Source organism: Galeopterus variegatus, unplaced genomic scaffold, assembly GCF_000696425.1.
Source record: "Galeopterus variegatus unplaced genomic scaffold, G_variegatus-3.0.2 Scaffold3513, whole genome shotgun sequence".
Lineage (NCBI taxonomy): Eukaryota > Metazoa > Chordata > Mammalia > Dermoptera > Cynocephalidae > Galeopterus > Galeopterus variegatus.
In genome coordinates, this window is record NW_007729624.1 from 71079 (window position 1) to 91414 (window position 20336).

Consider the following 20336-nt stretch of genomic DNA (forward strand, 5'->3'; position numbering starts at 1 on the left):
ATCTTCTTATCCTTGTCATTAAATGGTTTGTGAGGATACTAAGTTTATCCAGTTCAACTTCAACCTAAGGAAAACATATAGCGAAGTAATTTAAATCGTCATTATTAGAGAGGGCCTTACCTCTAGATAGGATTATTTGCCAAGTTTCTTTAGCACTTGGCCCTGGTTTAAATTGCCCCCCCCCCCCCCAAAAAAAAAGTGGCTCATCCTTAAACATTGTGATTGACTCTTGGCTTAGAGCCTATGGCCAAGTATCCTTTAGCCTGGAGTCTTGCTGTGGTCATGTGAGTAATCGCCCAAGTGACCAAAAGCCTTCTCAGTTCAAAGGCATGGGGGTACTAGTGTTTGGCCTACATGGAGCTAAAAGAAATAGAGTAAAACTAGAAGTCAAATGGGCATCCCTCACCCCAAACCCTTTCAGATAGTTTTACATTCCATTAAGGTAATAATGAAATATTAACTACCTGGATTTGGATTTCTAGCAACTTCACACAAGTGTGACTCATTGGGAGAGGGGGATTCCTTCAACTCCATTTTGAACTGATAATTAAGCAGGTTGAAGTGTTGATGCCTATCTATCTGAACAGAATCAGAGAGAACCGGAATGGGCCTTCTTCCACACTATCTGCCAGATCCTGTCATCGCAGTGGTAGGTCTGACAAGCTTAGTTCATCACATCTCTTAGGGCAGACCTGTTAAGACTTGTGTTTTGGTCTTTTTAAAAGGGAAAGTGTTTTGTGCTTGAGAACTGTTTTGGATTTACTATGTTTTTTTATTATGATAGTGAGTAAACAAACATGCATTTTTTCTTTTTGTTAAAAATCAGCTTCATGTGGGGAGGAACTTCAGTGAATGCATCTACTTCACAAAAATTCACTGCAGTCTATGTAATTGGGGTTGAAGAAGAAACATTCATGTAGTTGGTGAGGTGGTAGGTCTCAGCTTCTGCCTCATGCATGATAACCAAGAAGCCTAGAGCTACTGGTAGGTTAACACGTTGAAGATCTGTAGTGAGCTCAGCTTTTAACATAACCATGGGAAGGTATTTCATTTAAAGAACTTGTCTTAAATCAGAAGACATTTCAGAGCTTTGCCTAAATATCATATTTTTGAAGTTCCACTTAAAAACTTAATTTTAAAAAGTTAAAATTCAGCTAGGTTGTTCTCGGATGTACTTAGAAGTACAGAGGGTGAACAATAGCCAGGATACTTGAAGCATAAGAGAGGAAGACTTGCTCTAGCAGCTGTCAAGCCTTAACTATAATGCTAGAGGTAGTTAACATTTATTGGCACAGGAATAGAAATACAGATTAATGGAAGAGTAAGACAAAGGCACTTACACTTTACAGGTAGCATTGGAGGTCACTGTGAAAAAAGAGGGACGTTTTTGTAAAGGTAACTGGGTAGCCATTTGAATAAAACTGATATAGAAAAGCATCCATGACCAACAAAATATCAATTTTTTCTTTAAATAAAGGCAGTGTGTATATTACTGATGGTTTTTCTTTTGCCTCAAGTTCCATCCAGTATGGCACTCTGTGACAGCCCACATTGGAAGCACACGTGTCCAACAATCACTTCATTTACACAAGATACAATGCAGTAAACTACAGCACACACACACATTTGGATGTGGGTAGAGTATGGGTATATCAAACATCTTGAACAAAAGCAAGTCACAAATACATGCGGTACGACTTCATTTATCTTCATTGATTAAAAAAGGTACAATTTAGTTTAAGGAAAGCATCCATGGATAGTAAAACTAGAAAGTAAGAAAGTAAATAGATGACCACAAAAATCAGAATGGTGGTTACCCGGGAAGGGAGGTGCATAGGGTGCTGGCAAGGTACTAACCTTTTCTGTAAGTAGAAGTACTGAGGGAAGTGAGGAATCAAGTTTTCATTACCAGAAATGGTGGTGGGGAGGAAAAGCCTAAATGGAGTGCTGCCTAACTGCATTTCTGGCCCAGGTGGGTGGGTATAGGATGTGAAGATAAGAAAACTTGATAAGAGCCTGGCTGTTCAGAGTAAGAGGGTGCATCAGTTCGTTTCTGTTTATAATAAAATACTTGAAACTGAATGATTTATAAAGAAAATTTATTGATTACCAATTTCTGAGGCTGGGAAGTCCAAAGTTCTTCTGGTGGTGGTGACAGTAACCCAGGGGTCTCACATTGCAAGATGGTAGAAGCAGAGAGCGAGAGAGACGTGCTCTACTTCTAAAGCCCTCAGACCCGTACCCCTGAGCACCATTTTTAATCCATTCACTATGACATGGTCCTACAATCTAATCACCTCTTCAGGGCTCCACCATTCAATTACCATAATAGGATTTCCCACCTTCTTTCTTTTTATTGTAACGAAGTTGGTTGTACATATCTGTGGTGTACAGAATTGAACATCAATACTTGTGTGCGGTATGTGATGTTCAATCACAATAATTATTCAGTAACAGTCACAGTGGGGGCCAAGTTTCTAATACATAAAACTTGGGCAACACAATTCAAACTTCAGGGGGGGGGGGGGGGGGGGGGGGGGGGACGTAATTCAGTCCACTACAGAGAGCTTTCCAGCGTGAGCTTTCCCTTTATTCAGTTATATCGTGGCTATGAGACAGCCTTGGGATTTAGACATTTGATCCCACTGCAGTGGCCACTATGGCTCTTTGGAGCCAAAGAATGACGCTTTCTCATGTTGGAGCAGATGTTTTAGACATGAGACTTTGATCTGAGTATCTGAATCCTGGGTAATGAAATAGCTTGAAATATATATGCTCTTTAATTCTTGTTTTTATTACAATAATAAACAGATTTGAATTGTGCTGTTTGGTTTATAAAGCAGAAATGCCAGGTCAATCTACTGCAGTAGTTTTGTTCTGTTAGGTGAGAATCTAACTGCTTTTCCTTGCCTTGAGCAAGTCACCCACCTAAATGTAATTATAAGGGGGGGGGGGGGGTATGCAGAGAAGGTGATTATTCCTTTTTCTTATCCAGCAGCATCCTACATGGAGTCCTCTATCGTGTCCATCCCACCATCCCCACCCCCATGAGACTCCAGTAAGCTAGACGGAGATGACAGGCCTCAGTAGAACTGGGGGGAGGGGGGGTGACAGGGACAGATCTCAGAACAGGTATACAGGGAGGCAAAAGTGATCCCACCCTTTCAGACAGGCTGGGACTGTAACCCTATGTATTTCCAGGGCAAATTTTGGCATGGACAGTGAAAGGTCCCTGTATCCATAAACTCCTGAATTTCCATGTTAGATAAGGCAGAGATACTCTGACAAAGCAGTTCTACTCTCAGAATTCATTTAAGGTACATTCACATGAAGCATACAAGGATATTCACTGCAGTGCTGTTGATACCCATTAACAGGTTAAGCAAATTGTGATGCATCCATTTGGTGGACCACTGCTGTCAAAAGGAAAAAAAAAAAAACCCAGCAAATAAAGCTGTTTTAATAAAAAATGATCTTCAAAACAATTAAGTAAAGAAATACATCATTAAGTAGAAAAAGAGCAGAGTTTACATCTGCTAAAGTTTGGGTTAAAAAAAAATGGGGGTGTGTGTGGCAGAATCTTTGTAAAAAACTTACATGTGCATAGACTATCCCTGGATGCATACAAAGACACTTGTGACACTGGGCACCTTGGGGGAGGAGACAGAGAGAGGGACGAGGCTCTACATCTTTTGATACCATATAGTGCTTTTACCAGGCTCATACACTGACTATCACCTATTCAAAAGTAATTAAACAGTGAATGCTTTGTCCTCAACATTAAGCCTCTGATGAGAGGCCAGAGGGGACTTAAGGAATCGGTTTAAAATGTCCTTGTTCTAGGCTGCAGCTTCTTGCTCCCACACTTCCCTCCTCCACAGTCCCACTAAAACTTGAGGCTGTTGGGGCCAAAGCCCCCTTAGCTTTGGCTAGTCTTGTTCCCACCCCATTCCAGACAGCTCTCCCAAGGGTCCAAGCCCTTTCTTGTGGCTTTCTCCTTCCCTCCCTACCTCCTCTTAACTCAACCCCTGCATATATCAGGGAGATTTATTTCTACATTGTGTTTTTCTGTTGCTAGGGGAGGAAGAAAAGTGCAGAGATGCAGTTTCCCTCCTATCACTCACCTTGTACAAGAGCCTAAAGCCCCTGCTTTCTGAACTATAAAAGAGGGATAATGCCTGCCCTGTGTTCACAGAGTTGACTTGAGAATGTCATGAGGTAATATGGGAAACACGAAAAGACGGTGCAGAGATGCAGTTTCCCTCCTATCACTCACCTTGTACAAGAGCCTAAAGCCCCTGCTTTTTGAACTATAAAAGAGGGATAATGCCTGCCCTGTGTTCACAGAGTTGACTTGAGAATGTCATGAGGTAATATGGGAAACACGAAAAGACAGACAAGTGCAAAGAACCATGAGATAGTAAGTTATGCTGTTGCATCACACAGGCCCCAGCCTCCTTAACTGCCCCACATGATTGTCAGCTCCTCTCAAGACATATGTGGCCAGTCAACCAAATGGCACTTCACAGAGGTACAGCTCAGAGGGCACCTACTCTCAGGCTCCAAGTTAAGGCCAGGTCTTGGAGCTTTAGGCCTGCTGTTAGTGGAGGGAGAGAAGGTAGTTCCTTGCAGGTACTCACCTGGGCTTCCCCTTCCCGCTCATGGTCTGGCCACCTCCTTTGCCTCCTACAACTGGTTTAGTAACACCATTCATCCCTGGAGAGGCTAAGCCAATAAGTTATACCCAATTGGCAGGCAGCTGAAGTCAAGGAATAGAGGGTAGGAGAGGGTTAGTAGGTGCGAGGGTCTAGGTCCCTCGCCACTGCCAGAGTCCTGAGAGCTCTGAGGCGGCCCAGGGCCAGCTCTGCACTTCTCAGAACTACAGCCAGCCTGGGAAGCCAGATACAAGGCTTGCAGCCTGGGGTGGGCAGGGAAGAGTTACCACTCTCAGCCTCTCTGCCCAGCCAGCCTGCTCACATCCCCCATCTCTGAACTCTGGGACCTGAGCTGCTGCTTTCCATAGGGCACCTGTGTAAGAGTAACAAAAAGGATCCCTTTAATCCAGGAGGACACAGCCTCATGTCAGAGTACAAGCTTTGGCATAAACTAGCTTTAGTGACCTGGCACCTTCGGGACCATCCTCTTCCTGTCCCTTGCCTACCTTGATATGCCTTCTCCCCAACAGGTAATGCTGTGAGGCTCAGGGCCAGGGGTGGTCCACTCAACAAAATGGTTCTGGGATGTTAAGACCTTCCTATTTTATGTTAAACACCAAAGATCTCTTCCTGTTCAACTGAAAAGGAGAAAGGAGGAAGAAGAATCTTTCATTGCTCTGAAATACCCTCTGGGAGCACTCCAGACCCAGAACCCTGAGGCAGTTCCCCCGAAAACTGAATGAAAGGAGATGTCCTGGGAAAACAAGACCTTTGCCTGTTCCTGGGCCCAGCAAGCAAAGGCACTTGGGGCTGAAATCCAGGTCTCTGGTTGCTCCACCAGCTACTCCCCCCTCACTCCTAGATGCACAGGCAAATCCAGCCAGGCCAGGGCTACATGGGCACATGCAGCCTGGTGGAGGGCACTGCCCAGTAGGACTAAGTCCTTAGAGCCTCACCCCGTCAGTAAGTAGGCCAGCAGAGGTTAAATGAAGCTGCTCGTTACTGGGTGGGACACACTCTCATGCCCCAATTAGTCACAGCTCAAGGTTTGAACACCCCACTGGGGGATACTCAGGGGCCATGGAGTAAGTCCTAAATTAAGCCAAGCTGTGGGCTGCTGGGCAAGTGGATCGGCTCCTCTGAGTGTTTTCTCATCTATGAAATGAAGCTAGAAGGCCTGCTTTGCAGGTTGTGGTGGGGATTAAATAAGGTAATTGACATAGAGGCCTTTGATGTGGTTGGGCACAGGGCTGATGTTTTTATTATAAAGCCAAATGAAAACTGGCAAACTACCCAGATCACTGTGTCAAAGTGGTGCAGTTGGTGACAACGTGATCAGCTTCCCGTGATGAAGTAGGTGGGGCCTTCTGTGCACCTGCGTGGCTACCACTTTTGCCTGTCCCACCCATTCTACCTGCAGGTGGCTGCTGCCTGGAACAGAATCCATCTGGGCAGTGTTTGTTAAGGGACAAATCCCCTCTCCCTTAGGAGAAGCACAGAGCACTAGAGCTGGGAGAGGGTTAGTAGCCATTGCTCTCTTCTAGCCCCTTCACTTCACAGATGGGGAAAATGAGGCCCTAGAGAGGCCAAAGGATTGCCTCAACTTACTCATCTGGTTGGAGCTGCTCAGGACCTACCTTCCAGTCCAGATTCAAGAGCAAGCCTTCCCCAGTAAAGCAGTCCCAGCATCTTTCCATAGTGTCCACCAAATATTTTCATGGGCTTGACTCTTACATAGGAAGTAGGAAGATGTGTGTGAGGGAACATGAGGCAAAAGCTGGAAAGGTTTCTGGGATAAGGAGGTACATGATACAAGTTGTGGGGAATGATTCTGCCTTGATGCCATCATCCCATCTAGATGGGCAAGCCTGCAAGGAAGCCAGTGTTCCTTGAGCGTTCTGCATTCTTTATACAAATGTTTAACTATCTGCTGGTTAGTGAGTCCTGCCCAGTCCTCCCCAGGACTCTTAGAATTAGTTTGCCCCTGAAATGAAAAAAAAAAAAAAAAAAAAAAAAAAAAAAAAGCCAGGCAGGTAAAAGTGGGAAGAAGATAATGAGGCTAAAACTAGCTTCCAAAGGCTTGCTCTGGAGCTGCAGCTGGGCAAACATTCCTGTCTGGTCCTGCCTTTCAGCTCTTCCCCAAGGAGGGAACAACGGCTTACAGAGAACTGTGCTTCTCATCCACTTCTTTATTAGCACAGGCAGTATGTGCTTTAGAGGAGGCCTACCTGGCCCACATGGAGTGGGGAAGTATGTTTCTGAGAACAGCTAGCAAACCTGGGCTTCCCAGATGCTTCCTATAGGAACGGAGGAAGTCTGTTGTAGGTGGGTTTTCTAGGGCCTAGAGTCAGTGAGAGCACTTCAGCTGGCAGATTCTGGATTCAGCTGACTTTATTAGGTCCAAATACAGCTCTGGGTGGTGATGTGGCCACTATGTTTGGCAGCTGACCTTGCCTGTGCAGTCAAGGGTTGGTGCTTCAGAGTGGGCTTTTGCTAAGTGCCTTCTTGCCTAGTGGCTGACAGCTTGTAGGATTTCCTGGGCCAAGGAAGCCACCACATTGTCAGCAGATGAACTATGAAAAAAAAAAAAAAAAGTAGATCACTTTACAGGCATCTACAGGATAAAATGCCCACCCTATCAAAGGGGCTGGCCTCTTTTGCACCCAAGTATCTGATGGACCAGCTGCTTCCTAGAGCTGTGCATGCACATCATCTTCTCGGAAGCAGAAGCAGGAAACCTTGACTCGGGCTGTGAGGTGAGAACCCTCGGCCCACAGTCCTGGTGGGGCACACCTAAGCTAGGCCTGAGCTCCTGGCCCTGGCCACCACTCACCATATGAGCCACGTCTGCCAGGAGCACTGTTACTACCCTGTAAGGGCAAGTCAGACGGAGGGCAGCCACACTCTCTCCAGCCTGGGGCCCACAGTGGGCCTGTCCGGTTCCCATGTGGAGCTGACTTGTCCATCCCAGACCCACTCCACACACTGACCTGCCCTGCTCCATAGTACCGCTTCCCAGCCAATCAGCCAGGAGGTCTGAGTTTCTTACTCTCATAGGTGTGGATGTGCAATTAAAAACTTAAAATGGAAACTTTGCAACCAGAACAAATTGAGACACATTTAAACCTGTGCCTTAACAACTGTTAGCAAAGAAAAGAATGACACTAACATAGCGGTTACCCTTGAAGGGTAAAATTAGATCATGGCACACTCTTGACTGCACAGAAATAGAGCTGTTACCAAATAAATGGAGGGGGGGCAGGGGCGGGTGCACTGCATAAAACACGTGGGTGGCAGTGGGATGGGGCAGTGACTGGGAGATGGTGCCATGCATTCCTGCTCTGCGCATCAAAGGCCCCAAGGGACAGCAGGAATGCGTTTGAACTCGGGCTGCTCCTGGCTGAGCCCAGGTTAGTCTGGTGGGGCCACGCTGCCCACCCTGCCTGCCAGAGCCACCACAGGGGCTGGCAAGGAAGGCAGACCAACCTCTGGCAGAGCAGCAGCAAAACTGGGAACTTTTGCCATCCACTCATTCTTGGTTGACACAAGAAAACCCTTTCTGGTTGGGCCATCTGAACAAAGCCCAAATGAGACAACCCGCAAGAGCAACCTCTCCACCCAGCACAAGATCTGCCCAGTGAAGATGTTTTAGTTGCTGGAGTGTTGGGTGTGGATGTAGGAGAGGCCGCTGGCCTCATGGAGCACTGAGCCTTCTTTTGACACATTCACTCCAAATTTGGGTCCAGCTCTCCCAAATTGGTCCAGCATGAGGATGTGCTAGCTCGGGCCTAGAGGCAGCCAGAGGCCCCTGCTAGGTGAGGAGCCCCACAGAGGCACGCCCTGGAGGGGAGGGTTCTCAGGGCCAACCTGCTAAACTCCACTCCTCAGCAGCCCTCCATGTGCCCTCCGCAGCACAAATCTGCTTAGGGTGGCTTCCTCGTGGATTTTTGCACAAGGCCAGGTCCCCTGGGGAAGGATGCCAGAAACCAGTCTAGCAGAAGGCCTAGAGCCCAGCCAGGGAGTCACTATCCATGCCCTATACCACAGGCACACCCATCTTCTCCTTCCCCTCCCCTCAGAAATCCACGGATAAGAAACTACTTCCCTGGTTTACACTAAAAAGGAAAGGGGCTGGGGCAGACCAATCCAGGATTAAATGCAAAAGGCTGGTGCGAGCTGAACCTTCTCTGTAGACTTACCTTCTTAGCCATGCCTCAGCCACACACATTTTTTTTCAAATTAATACCAAACCCAAACACACCAGGAAGCAGATTTCATAAACCTCTGCAGTTCTAAAAACCAGCAGAAACTGCCATGAAATGCCAGATGCCATTCCATGTCTTACACATCCAGTGAGGATCAGACACCCCTTAGGATGTGGGTCCTTCTTCCCAGAGTGGATAGAGCAGCTGGGACTCAGGGAACTGTGGCCACCACAACCTCTGGCCACTTCCCTCAACTTTGGGGACAATGGCTGGAGAGAGGAGATGTGACTACATTCACTGAGCCTGCACCACGGCCAGCTCTGGTGCTGTCACACAGGGAGCCCAGTGACACAGCACCAACCAAGTGAAGGATGGATACCTGGGGGCAACTTTCTCTTGATTCCTATGTAAGTTTTCTCTGATCACTTGGCACTATCATTTTGGATGATAGTGTAAAAATTTGTAAGCCCCACATGTACCTCTCAAGTTCAGTGGGGGGGTGGTGCATGTCACTGTGGGATGAACCCTCCCGACAGCTCTCACTCCAACTCCAGCAAGCAGTGGCGACACTATGCGGCTGACAGAGACACTGGTTCCTGCCTTCACAGTATGTAACACGCTCCTGGTGACAGGCCTTGCTCTGGTCTGTTGTCCTCACTTCCAGTATGGTCTGGGCACACTGACTGCATAGCTGAGTACTGGGAGGTGGGCCTAACCCCACACTGTTGGCTTCTGAGAGTAGATACTCTGCCCTACGTGTTCTAAGCTTCCCTTCTACAGGTCTGGCTGTGGAGCAGGCAGGGCTGGTGGTGCTGCCGCAGCCCTGCCCGAGCCCACAGGGCCTCCACAAGGTGGTGATAACACCTCCAGCTGGGCTGCTGATGGGGGTGCGTGTGCACCCACACACCTTCTCATGAGGGTCACTACATCTCCCACCTGGTCACGATCTACTCAGCCTTCTCAGATGCATTGAGGTGGGAATATTGCCTCCCCTGGCAGGGCCAAGACCTCTCCCCCTGTTGATTCCTGCCCTCCCACACCACAGTGGGGATTACCAGGGGACAGAGGGGCTGAGTGTCCCTTCCCACAGTGGGAGGGATCTCAGTGGGCAATGACAGGCTGGAAGGAGGTGGTCCCTGGTGTGGTGCAAGTGGGGGCAGTGGTTGGGAGAAGGAGCTGGTTGAGAGTGCCTGCTGACCCTGAGCAGACTTTGCACACTGCTCCTGCTGGGCTCCACTTACCCACTGGCTGGGGCCAGCTGCTCCAGAGCCTGCAGGAGGCTGTCTGCATTCTTGAGGCTCTCCAGATGCTTCTCATTGGAAGTGATCTGCAAGGGAGGGAGAAGAAAGTGGTCAGCCAGCCCACCCTTGACTCATGCTGTGTTGGATGGGAACTATGAGGGTCAGGCCTGTATGGTGCTATAGCTGCCTGTGTCATTGGGCAGTGTGCCCTGGGCTGGTCTGCAGCTCCCTGTAACCACCCCCAGGGCACTGCTGCCACGGGGATAGAGGCAGAACACTGGTGACCCTTGTGGGTGAGCATAAGGAAGTCTGCTGGTGCTGGAAATGGCCAGTTCAGTGTGGGGTGCCTCCTGTGGGTCCCTCAAGAGGGTTTGTATCTGGAACCCTGAACTTTCCAGTTGAAGCAAAACTACATTGTTAGTGCTGGGACCCAGAGAGCCAGACGAGTAATTAGAAACCTATCCTTGGGGGTCTAAGCCCAATACAATCTTTTTCACATGGGCAGAAGGACCATGATTCTGGGTGCCTGGGGATCTGAGGAGCATGGGAGAGGAGCCACTAATAACCAAATCCCAGGAAGTTTGCCTATGCTAATCACCACAATCCTGGGAGAAATACTCTTGGGCATCCCTGACTTTGCAGCACCTATGTGCAGAATCATAAACTCTCAGGACTGGAAGGGCTCAGATGGGATGGACCAAGCCTATGTACCCAGAGACCTCATAATTCAGCCCCTCCAAAAAATGAGTCCATGTTCTATAAGGCAAAGAAGAGAAGACTTTAGGAATAAACTTTTGATTCTTGTATTAGACTTGCTTCTCAATACACCATTCATGTCCTATTTTTATCTTTGCTAGTTTAAAAGTTTTGTAGTAAGCACTTGTATGGCACTTTATATTTCAGAAGGCTTTACAGTTTCTTATACATGTTCTCATTTATTCTTCTCAACAGTCTCACCTTCCTTATATATGAGGTAAGGAGGCTTAGTGAAATTAAGGTGCCCTACAGGAGTTCACATGGAGCCTGATTTTCTTCCCACTATGTAGCTGGAACTAGATTAGCCTTAGCTGATCCAGTTGCTCGAGTGTTCTGTGTCTTTCCACTTGATCATAATGATCAAGGCTGGATTATTATCTCCCTAGTTGTCAAGAAGAGGCTGAACATTTCTTAACCAATCACTCATGGTGATAGGAAGGTCACAAGGATAATTAAACCTTAACGTGGACTCAGAACTACATGTGAATGAATTTGAACCTCCACTGAGATCCTCTCCCACTTCCTGAGTGTGCCAGAGACCAGCTGCCAGTTCAACGGCATCAGGTGTAACTTCTGCAAAGATTTGCATCTTAAAACAGCTGCATGGACATTTGTTCTGAAATTACATTCAAGTTGATGAGTTCAAAAGTCTGCTATTTGAAAATGTCAACTGTACTTCAATTATGTCTGAAGTAAGCACAAACTTATATTGAAGGTGCACTCCAGATCAGTGGTCTTCAGTGAAGATTCCCACTTGATTTTTCTCAGAACTGCCCCCAGGCAGCTCAGCTGAGCTACATCCAGGCTCACTGCCCCCAACCAGCCCTGCCTGGTATTGTGTGCAGAGGCTGTGCTCCAAGGAAATCACCCCCTCAAGTCGCAAAGAACTGACAAAATTACATTGACTCATAAGGCTGGCTAGAAGGTGCAAATAGAAAAATACAGTGAGAATTATGTGATCAAAGGAAGAGACAAAAATAGCATCATGTGCAGCTGACAGAAGTGTAGGAATCAACAAAGCCAAAAGAAGTAATTAAAAGTGATGTGATTTGGCCACTTAACTGAACTCTTATAAATAACATCAACTGTTGTCCTGTATATAAGGATGACTTAATTAGAAAATAAAATTGAAAATTACAGTCATGCACTACCTAATGACGTTTCAGTCAACGATGGACTGTAAATACGACAATGGTCAGAGCCACAGGCTATACCAAACAGCCTAGTGTAGTAGGCTAGACCATCTAGGATTGTGCAAGTATATTCTATGATGTTCGAACAATGATGAAATCTCCTAATGACACATTTCTCAGAACATATCCCAGTTATTAAGCGACACATGACTGTATGTCGGTCAGGGTTCCAGTTCTCTCCCTTTCTCTCCTGAATGCAACTATCAAAACTGAACAGAATGCATAGCACAGCTATTTGAGAACACTGAAAAGTATACACCAACAGGCAGACTGGGAGAGGACCGTGAATTCACAGTTCTACCAAACCACTTCTCTTTTTCCGGTATAGGCGAGCCTGAGCTGAACAAACCCAAACCCCAGAAGTGAGCATTGTGAGGCAGACAGAGAGGGCTCCAGGAGAAACCCAGCTTCAGAAGTGGAAAAGGGAACTCCCAAAATCTAGCAGGTAGATGAACCCTTTCCCCCAGGTTTTTTTCACTCCTTTTCCTCCATCCTCCTGTGCTCCAGACCCCAGGCACTTCTGTGGTGGCAGCCATGGCAGTAGTAGCAGCAACAGGCATCAGCAACCCAAGCTCTTTTTCTCTGTGTTTGGCCCTGTGTGACACAACTGTGGAAGTGGGCAGTTTCTGGCCAGATAGAAAATGGGAGATCCAGGGAACCAGAAAGTATGTGGGAGATAATGAAAAGTTCTGGAAAGCAGCCCCATAAACTTGTTTATGAACTCCTGGGCTCGACCCCAACCTATGCATGCATGGCACTGATCTTGACAGCATACCAAAGACTTGGAGAACTGAGCTAATGTAAACCTCTGCCCACCTCCCCATACTGACCCCTGGGGGAAGGACACACCAGATAGATCCACATAAGCACTGCAAAACCTTTAAAACTGATCTGACACTGAAATTACAGTGCCAACCTGCAGCCTGAACCTACCCGGCATAATTGTTTGCTAAAACAAAAAATACCAATATTCTCTGTAGAGTTTCAACAAGACAGAGTTTTCATAACGTTATATTTTAAATGACCAGGATAAAATTCAAAATTACTAAGTGTATTAGTCAATTTTCTGCTGCTTATAATGGAATACCTGAAACTGGGTAACTTATTAAAAAAATGGAATTTATTTTTTACAGTTCTGGAGGCTGGGAAATCCAAAGTTGAGGGATATATCTAGTGAGGGCCTTCTTCCTAGTGGGAACTCTCTAAAGAACCCAAGGCAGTGCGGGGAATCACATAGCAAAAGAGCTGAACATGCCCTTGTGCTAACTTAGGTCTCTCTTCCTCTCCTTATAAAGCCATCAGTCTACTCCCATGATAACCCATTAATCCATTAGCCCATGAGCGAATTAATCCATTCGTGAGGGCATATCCCTCATAATCCAATCACTTCTTAAAGGCCCACCTTTCAAATACCATAGTCAGGTTACCCTCTTAATACTGTTACAAGGGAGATTAAGTTTCAACATGAGCTTTAGAGGGACAAACATTCAAACCATAAGCCCTTGGCATATAAACAACCATGAAAATTTGAACTCATGTGGGAAAAGGCAATGAACAGAAGATAATAAAACAACACAGATGCTGGAATTATCTGACATAGATTTTAAAGTGTTGTTATAAAAATACTAAAATGAAGCAATTACTAACATTATTGAAATAAGTACTAAAACAGAATGTAGCAGTTAAAATATATATATATGTATATATAAAGAATCACCAAATGGAAATTTTAACACTATAAATATAATAAACAAAATGATAAAAAATCTCACTGGATAGACTCAATAGCAGAATGGAGATAAAAGAGCCAGTGAACTTGAAGATAGATCAATACAAATGACCCAGAGAGCAATAGAGAAAAAAAAAAAAAAAAGATTAAAAATACTAATGAATAGTGTCTTAGGGACCTATGGGACAATAATGAAAAATTTTGTCACTGGAGTTCCAGAATGAGAGGACAGAGAATGAATGAATAAAAAGATATTTGAAGGAATCATAACTAAAACTATTCCAAGTGTGGTGAAAGAAAGAAACCCACGGATTCAAGAAGCTGAGTAAATCCCAAACAAGATAAATCTAAAGAAATCCACATCCAAACACATCATAATCAAACTTGCTGAAGACAAAAGATAGTATCTTGAAAGCAGGCGGGGGGGGGGGGGGGGGATGCATTACCTATAGTGTAACAATGATTTGAATTACTGTGGATTTCTCATTAGAAACCATGGCAACCAGAAGAGAGTGGCACAATATTTTTAAAGTGCTAAAAAAAATAAATAAATAAATGAACTATCAAACTAGAATTCTATATGTAGCAAATACCATTCAGGAACGACATCATCATATCAAAATATCATTCAGGAATGAAGATGAAATATTGACATTGTCAGATAAAGGAAAATTATTAGAAACAAAGCTGTTCTAAAAGAATTACCAAAGGAAGGTCTTCAAGAGAGAAAGGAAATAGTACCAGAAGGAAACTTGGAACATCAAGAATGAAGGAAAAGCAGTAGAAATGGTAAATATAAGAGGATATTTTCTTTCTTTAAAAGATTTTTGATGGTAGAAAAGTAAAAAATATATTGTCTGATGAGGTTTACAGTCATAAAGGAGGAGAATGACAAAGAAAACTATAAGGTGGTAAGGTTTCCATATTCTAATTGATGTGGTAAAATATTGGTCATAAGTAGACTGTGAAAAGTTAAGTATTTGTAATCAATATCAACCACTAAAAAACTGTATACAAAGAGCTATGGTAAAAAACAGAATAAATTAAAATATAATACTAAAAATGTTTGAATAGCTTAAAAGAAGGCAGGAATGGAAAAAGTGAGGAAATGAAAACACTGGGGATAAACAGAAATCAAACAAAAAGGTAGACTAAATCCTAAATAACAAGAATTACATTAAATGTAAATGACCTAAATATAGCAAGTAAGAGATTTTCTGAATGATTAACAAAAATGACCCAAGTATATACTGTCTATAAGAATCTTAATTTAAATATAATGAAATAGGTTGGTTAAAAGTAAAAAGATGAAAAAAAGATATACCATGCAAACATAAATCAAAAGAAAACTTTTATCAGATATATTAGACTTTAGAGCAGAGAAAATTATTAGGGGTAAATGGAGATATAACATGTTGATAAAAGGGTTATATCACCAAGAAGACATAATAATAAATATGTATGCATCTAATAACATAAATTACAAATACACAAAGCAAAAACTAATACCACTTAAAGGAAAAACAGGTAAAGCCACAATAGTAGTTGGAGAATTCAAAATTCCTTTCACAGTAATAAATAGGATGAGTAGACAAAAAGTCAGCAACGATGAAGAAGAACTGAGCAACACCATCAACCAACTGGATCTTATTGATATTTGTAGAGCACTGAACACACCAACACCAGTATACACATCTTTTCCAATAATCCAGGAACATTCACCAATGTATATAATATTCTGTGTCATAAAACAAATCTTAACACATTTAAAATAATTTATATTATTAAAAAATATATTCTCTGACCATAATGGGATTAAGCTAGAAATTAATAACAAAGATAATAGGAATATTTCCAATCACTTGGAAATTAAACAACACACTCCTAAATAATCCAAGAGTCAAAGAGGACATACCAAGGAAAATTAGAAAATATTCTTAGCTGAATGAAAGTTACTATACAACATATCAAAACCTGTGGGATACAGCTAAAGCAGTGTTTAGAGGGAAATTTATAGTACTAAATACTTATATTAGGAAAGAAGAAACGTCTCAAATCAATAATCCAAGCTTCCATGTCAAGCAACTAGAAAAAGAATAGCAAAACAAACCCAAATTCAAAGAGGGAAGGAAATAACCAAGAGCAGAAATCAAGAGTAATGTGGTAAATGTAAAACCAAATATATTAATACTTACATTAATGTAAATTTACCAAATACTCCAAGTAAAAGATTAAGATGTTCAAACTGCATATAAACAAAACAAAACATATTACTTAGAAGAAACATACTTTAAATACTAGGGCATAGAACAGCTGAAAGTTAAAGAATGGAAAAAGATGTGCCACGTGAACAGTAACCAAAGAAAAGTTGGCGGAGCTAACAACAAAGTAGACTTTAAGGTAATAATCATAACCAGAGATAAAGAGAGACATTTCATATTTATAAAAAGGTCAACTGACCAGGAAGATACACCAATTCTAAATTTGTATGCCCCTAATCACAGCCTCATAATACATAAACAACAAAAATAACAGAACCAAAGTGAAAATTAGACAAATCCACAATGACGGTGGGACACTTTTCAATCTCTCCCAGTGTATGCATACAAAAATCAGAAGGGACACAGAAGTTCTATACAACAAGATTAACATGCTTGACCTAATTGACATATATAGAAAAATTCATCTGACAACAGCAGAATATATATTCTTTATAAGTGCACATGGAAAATTTCCAAAATACACACCATATACTGGGTCATAAAACAAGTTCTGACAAACTTCAAAGGTATAAATCTAAAAAAAAGTCAAGATGTGTATGATAAAAACTATAACATAAGTGATGAAAGAAAAAAATTAAATGAATATACTGTGTTCAAGAATTGAGAGGCTCAATATAACAAAAATATAAATTCTCCCAAAGTATAGGTTTAATAAAATTCCTACCAAAATCCCAGCAGGGATTTCAGCAGGGATATTATAGAATAGTTGATTCTAAAATGCATATGGAAAGGCAAAGGAACTAGAATAGCTAAAACTATTTTGAAAAAGCAGAATAAGGTTTGAGGAAATCACATTACTCAATTTTTAAGATTTACCATACGGCTATAGTAACTATGACAGTGTAGCACTGGCAGAGGGATAGATACACATATCAATGGAACAGATTAGAGGGCCCAGAAATAGAACCACACAAATATTGTCAAAATTTTGATAAAGTAATTAAATGAGAGGATAGGTTTTTAAACAAATGCTGCTAGAACAATTGGATGCTGTAGTGGACTGAACCGTGACCCCCCAAAACTCCCTGAAGCTTGAATTGTGTCTCCCAAGTTTAATGTATTAGAAACTTAGCCCCCACTGTGACTGTTAAGAGGGTGAGAAATCCTGTTATGGTAATTGAAAAGTGGAGTCTTGAAGGGGTGATTGTGTTGTAGGACCCTGCAGTAATGAATGGATTAAAAATGGTGGTCAGGGGCATGGTTCTGAGGGCTTTACAAGAAGAGGAGAGTCTGTCTCTCTCTCTGTTCCCACCATCTTGCAATGTGCGACCCTGTGTCACTGTTGCCACTACCAGATGGACTCTGGACTTCCCAGCCTCAGAAACTGTAAGCAGTAAATGTCATTTTTCTTCATAAATTACCCAGTCTCAGGTGTTTTGTTATAAGCAACATAAACAGACTAATACAGATGCCCATCTGTATCTTATACCTTATATAAAACGTAATTCAAAGTGGATCATGGATGTAAATATAAAACTTAAAACTATAAAACTTCTAGAAGAAAATATAGGGGAAAATCTCTGTGACCTTGCTTTTGTTGTTGAGTCTATAATACAAAAACACAATCCCTGAAATTAAAACGTAATTCAAAGTGGATCATGGATGTAAATATAAAACTTAAAACTATAAAACTTCTAGAAGAAAATATAGGAGAAAATCTCTGTGACCTTGCTTTTGTTGTTGAGTCTATAATACAAAAACACAATCCCTGAAAAAAAAAAAAAGTTAACAAATCATACTCTATAAATCTTAAAAACTCTGTTCTTTGTAAGGTACTGGTAAGAGAATGAAAAGATAAGCCACATACTAGAAGAAAATACTTGCAAATCACATATCTGATAAAGGAGTTGTATCCAGAACATATAAAGAACTCTTAAAATTCAACAATACAAGAACAAACTGAGTTTTAAAAATGGACAGAAAATCTGAACAGATACCTCACCAAAGAAGATATATAGGTAGCAAATGAGAAGGATGCTCAACATCATTTGTCTTTCGGGAAATGCAAATTAAAACTGCAATGTATTACCACTACATACCTATTAGAATAGCCAAAATTAATAAAACTAACAATAACAAATGCTGATAGGGATGCAGAGTAACAGAAATTCTCAGTCACTGTTGGTGGGAATGCAAAATAGTACAGTACTTTGGAAGACAGTTTGGCAATTCCTTATATAATTAAACATAGTCTTACCATGTGGCCTGGCAATTGCACTCTTAGGTATTTACCCAAGTGAATTAAAAACATGTCTACACAAAAACCTGTATGCAAAAGTGTACAGCAGCTTTATTCACAATCACGAAAAAGTGGAAGCAACCAAGATGTCCTTCAACAGGGAAATGGAAAAACAAGAAAGCCATTCATGCATCAATTGGCATGCAATCAGACCTGTATAGTCTGATTTGATTTTTACAATGAGATATTAGTAAAAACAAAGTCTGAGTAACTTTTCAGAAGGGTTTTAAGTTGCCTTGCTAAATTATTCTGTCCCATGACACCAAAACCATTTTCTATAATTAGTCAAGTTTGCAGTATTAGGATTTCAAGTGGCTTTGGAATGAATGAGCACTAAAGAATAAATTCTCCTTTCTCCCAGAGTTTGGTCTCCTCTTAGATCAGTGAGGGTTATAAATTGAGATGAGAAGCAACCTTCTTTTAAAAACATTCCACTATCTACCAGATAATGTGGCCTTCAACCTTCTACTTAAATTTTCTTAAAAAGCAAATTATGGGTCTGCTCAAAAGTCATCCCATCTACTTCTCTTTTGAGCTACCTAAACCGAGAATGTTTGGTGCAAACTAAGACCCACATAGAAATCTCTTTACCATTCTGAATGAGGTAGGAGCGAAAGTGACACTTGTCCACTGTGATGTTGAATTCATGGCCAACTCCTGAAGAACTTCTCACAGTTGTGATTACAGAAGTCAAGAAAGAGCACAGCAGTTACTAAGAAAATAATGTGAGAGGAACCGCAAAGACTATAAACACGACTTCTTCCTGTAGTTACTATTTTTCATTACAGTTGTCCCTTGGTGTCCCTGGGATGCCAAAATCCATGGACGCTCAAGTTCCTTATATAAAATGGTATTTGCATATAACATAAGAACATCCTTCCGTGTACTTTAAATCATCTCTAGATTACTTATAATACCTAATATAATGCAAATGCTACGTAAATAGTTGTTATACTGTATTTTTTTATTTGTATTATTTTTTATTGTTGTATTTTTTTAATTGTTTTTTCCTGAATATTTTCAATCCACAATTGATTGAATAAGTTACAAGCAGTCAGTTAATTTCCATAAAACAAGACAAGCAAACTCAATTTTGTTTCACAATCATGTAGTACATAGCAGAGGTTCCTGGACTTCTGAGTTCATGAGAGAATTTCAATATTTCAAATGGTCAGGTGTCAATTTCCTGCAAACAGTCATGCCTCCCTCACATTTCTCTGCTTTATGATGAAAATACATCAGCCAAGTCTGTAGTGCTAGTCATTTTCTCATGCTGCTAAGACATCTGACTGGTATTTGCACGGCTAAAATCAATCAAAATAGAAACATAAATCATACTAAATATATGAAGTTCACCTCGTAGACAAGTATTGTTCAAAACATGGGGACTTTAAAGGAAAAGCCATAAAAGATTTGGGAATTTGAGCTTAGAATTAAGATTAACTTGGAAAGGCAATTCTTCTACATCTGCATAGTTAAGGATATCTGTCTGTCCAGCTATCTAAGATCAGATAAGTAGTCCCTCCTCATCCACAGGAGACACATCCCAAGATCCCCAGTGGATGCCCACAGCTGAACCCTATATACACCATGAACAAATTTTGTTTTCCTTCTTTACAGTTTCAAGGATAGAAGATCCATTCTTACCGTAGGTTTTAGCAACATCAGCAGCAGATTTTTTTCCTTTTCTTATTAAGTTGAGAACTTTCACCTTTTCACTTACAGGAAGCACTTAAAGGATTTTCTCTTTGTCATATCCAGATTACCAGTATCACTACTCTTGCACTTTGGGGTGATTATTAAGTATAATAAGGGTTTCTTAAACACAAGCACTGCGACACCACGACAGTGGATCTGATGACCCAGATGGCTAAGTGACTAAGGTGTGGGGAGCATCTACATGGTAGATATGCTGGACAAAGGGATTATTCACGTCCTGGGCAGGACAGAGCAGAATGGCTCAAGATTTCATCATGCTACTCAGAACGTCGCACAATTTAACACTGAAGAATTGTTTATTTCTGGAATTTTCCATT

At 42.1% G+C, this 20336-nt stretch overlaps 1 protein-coding gene across 1 annotated transcript in view; it reads right to left on the reverse strand.

Moving 5' to 3' along the window:
* Window positions 1-6826: 6826 nt before the first annotated feature.
* Window positions 6827-20336, reverse strand: part of LOC103600946 (serine/threonine-protein kinase ULK4-like) — a gene marked incomplete at its 5' end in the record, with an annotated part of 124039 nt that continues 110529 nt past the window's right edge. Inside the window, 2 exons of the mRNA XM_008585301.1 lie at window positions 6827-7228; window positions 10102-10187. Of these exons, the coding sequence (XP_008583523.1) occupies window positions 7165-7228; window positions 10102-10187 (150 nt within the window). The remainder of the gene's footprint in view (window positions 7229-10101; window positions 10188-20336) is intronic.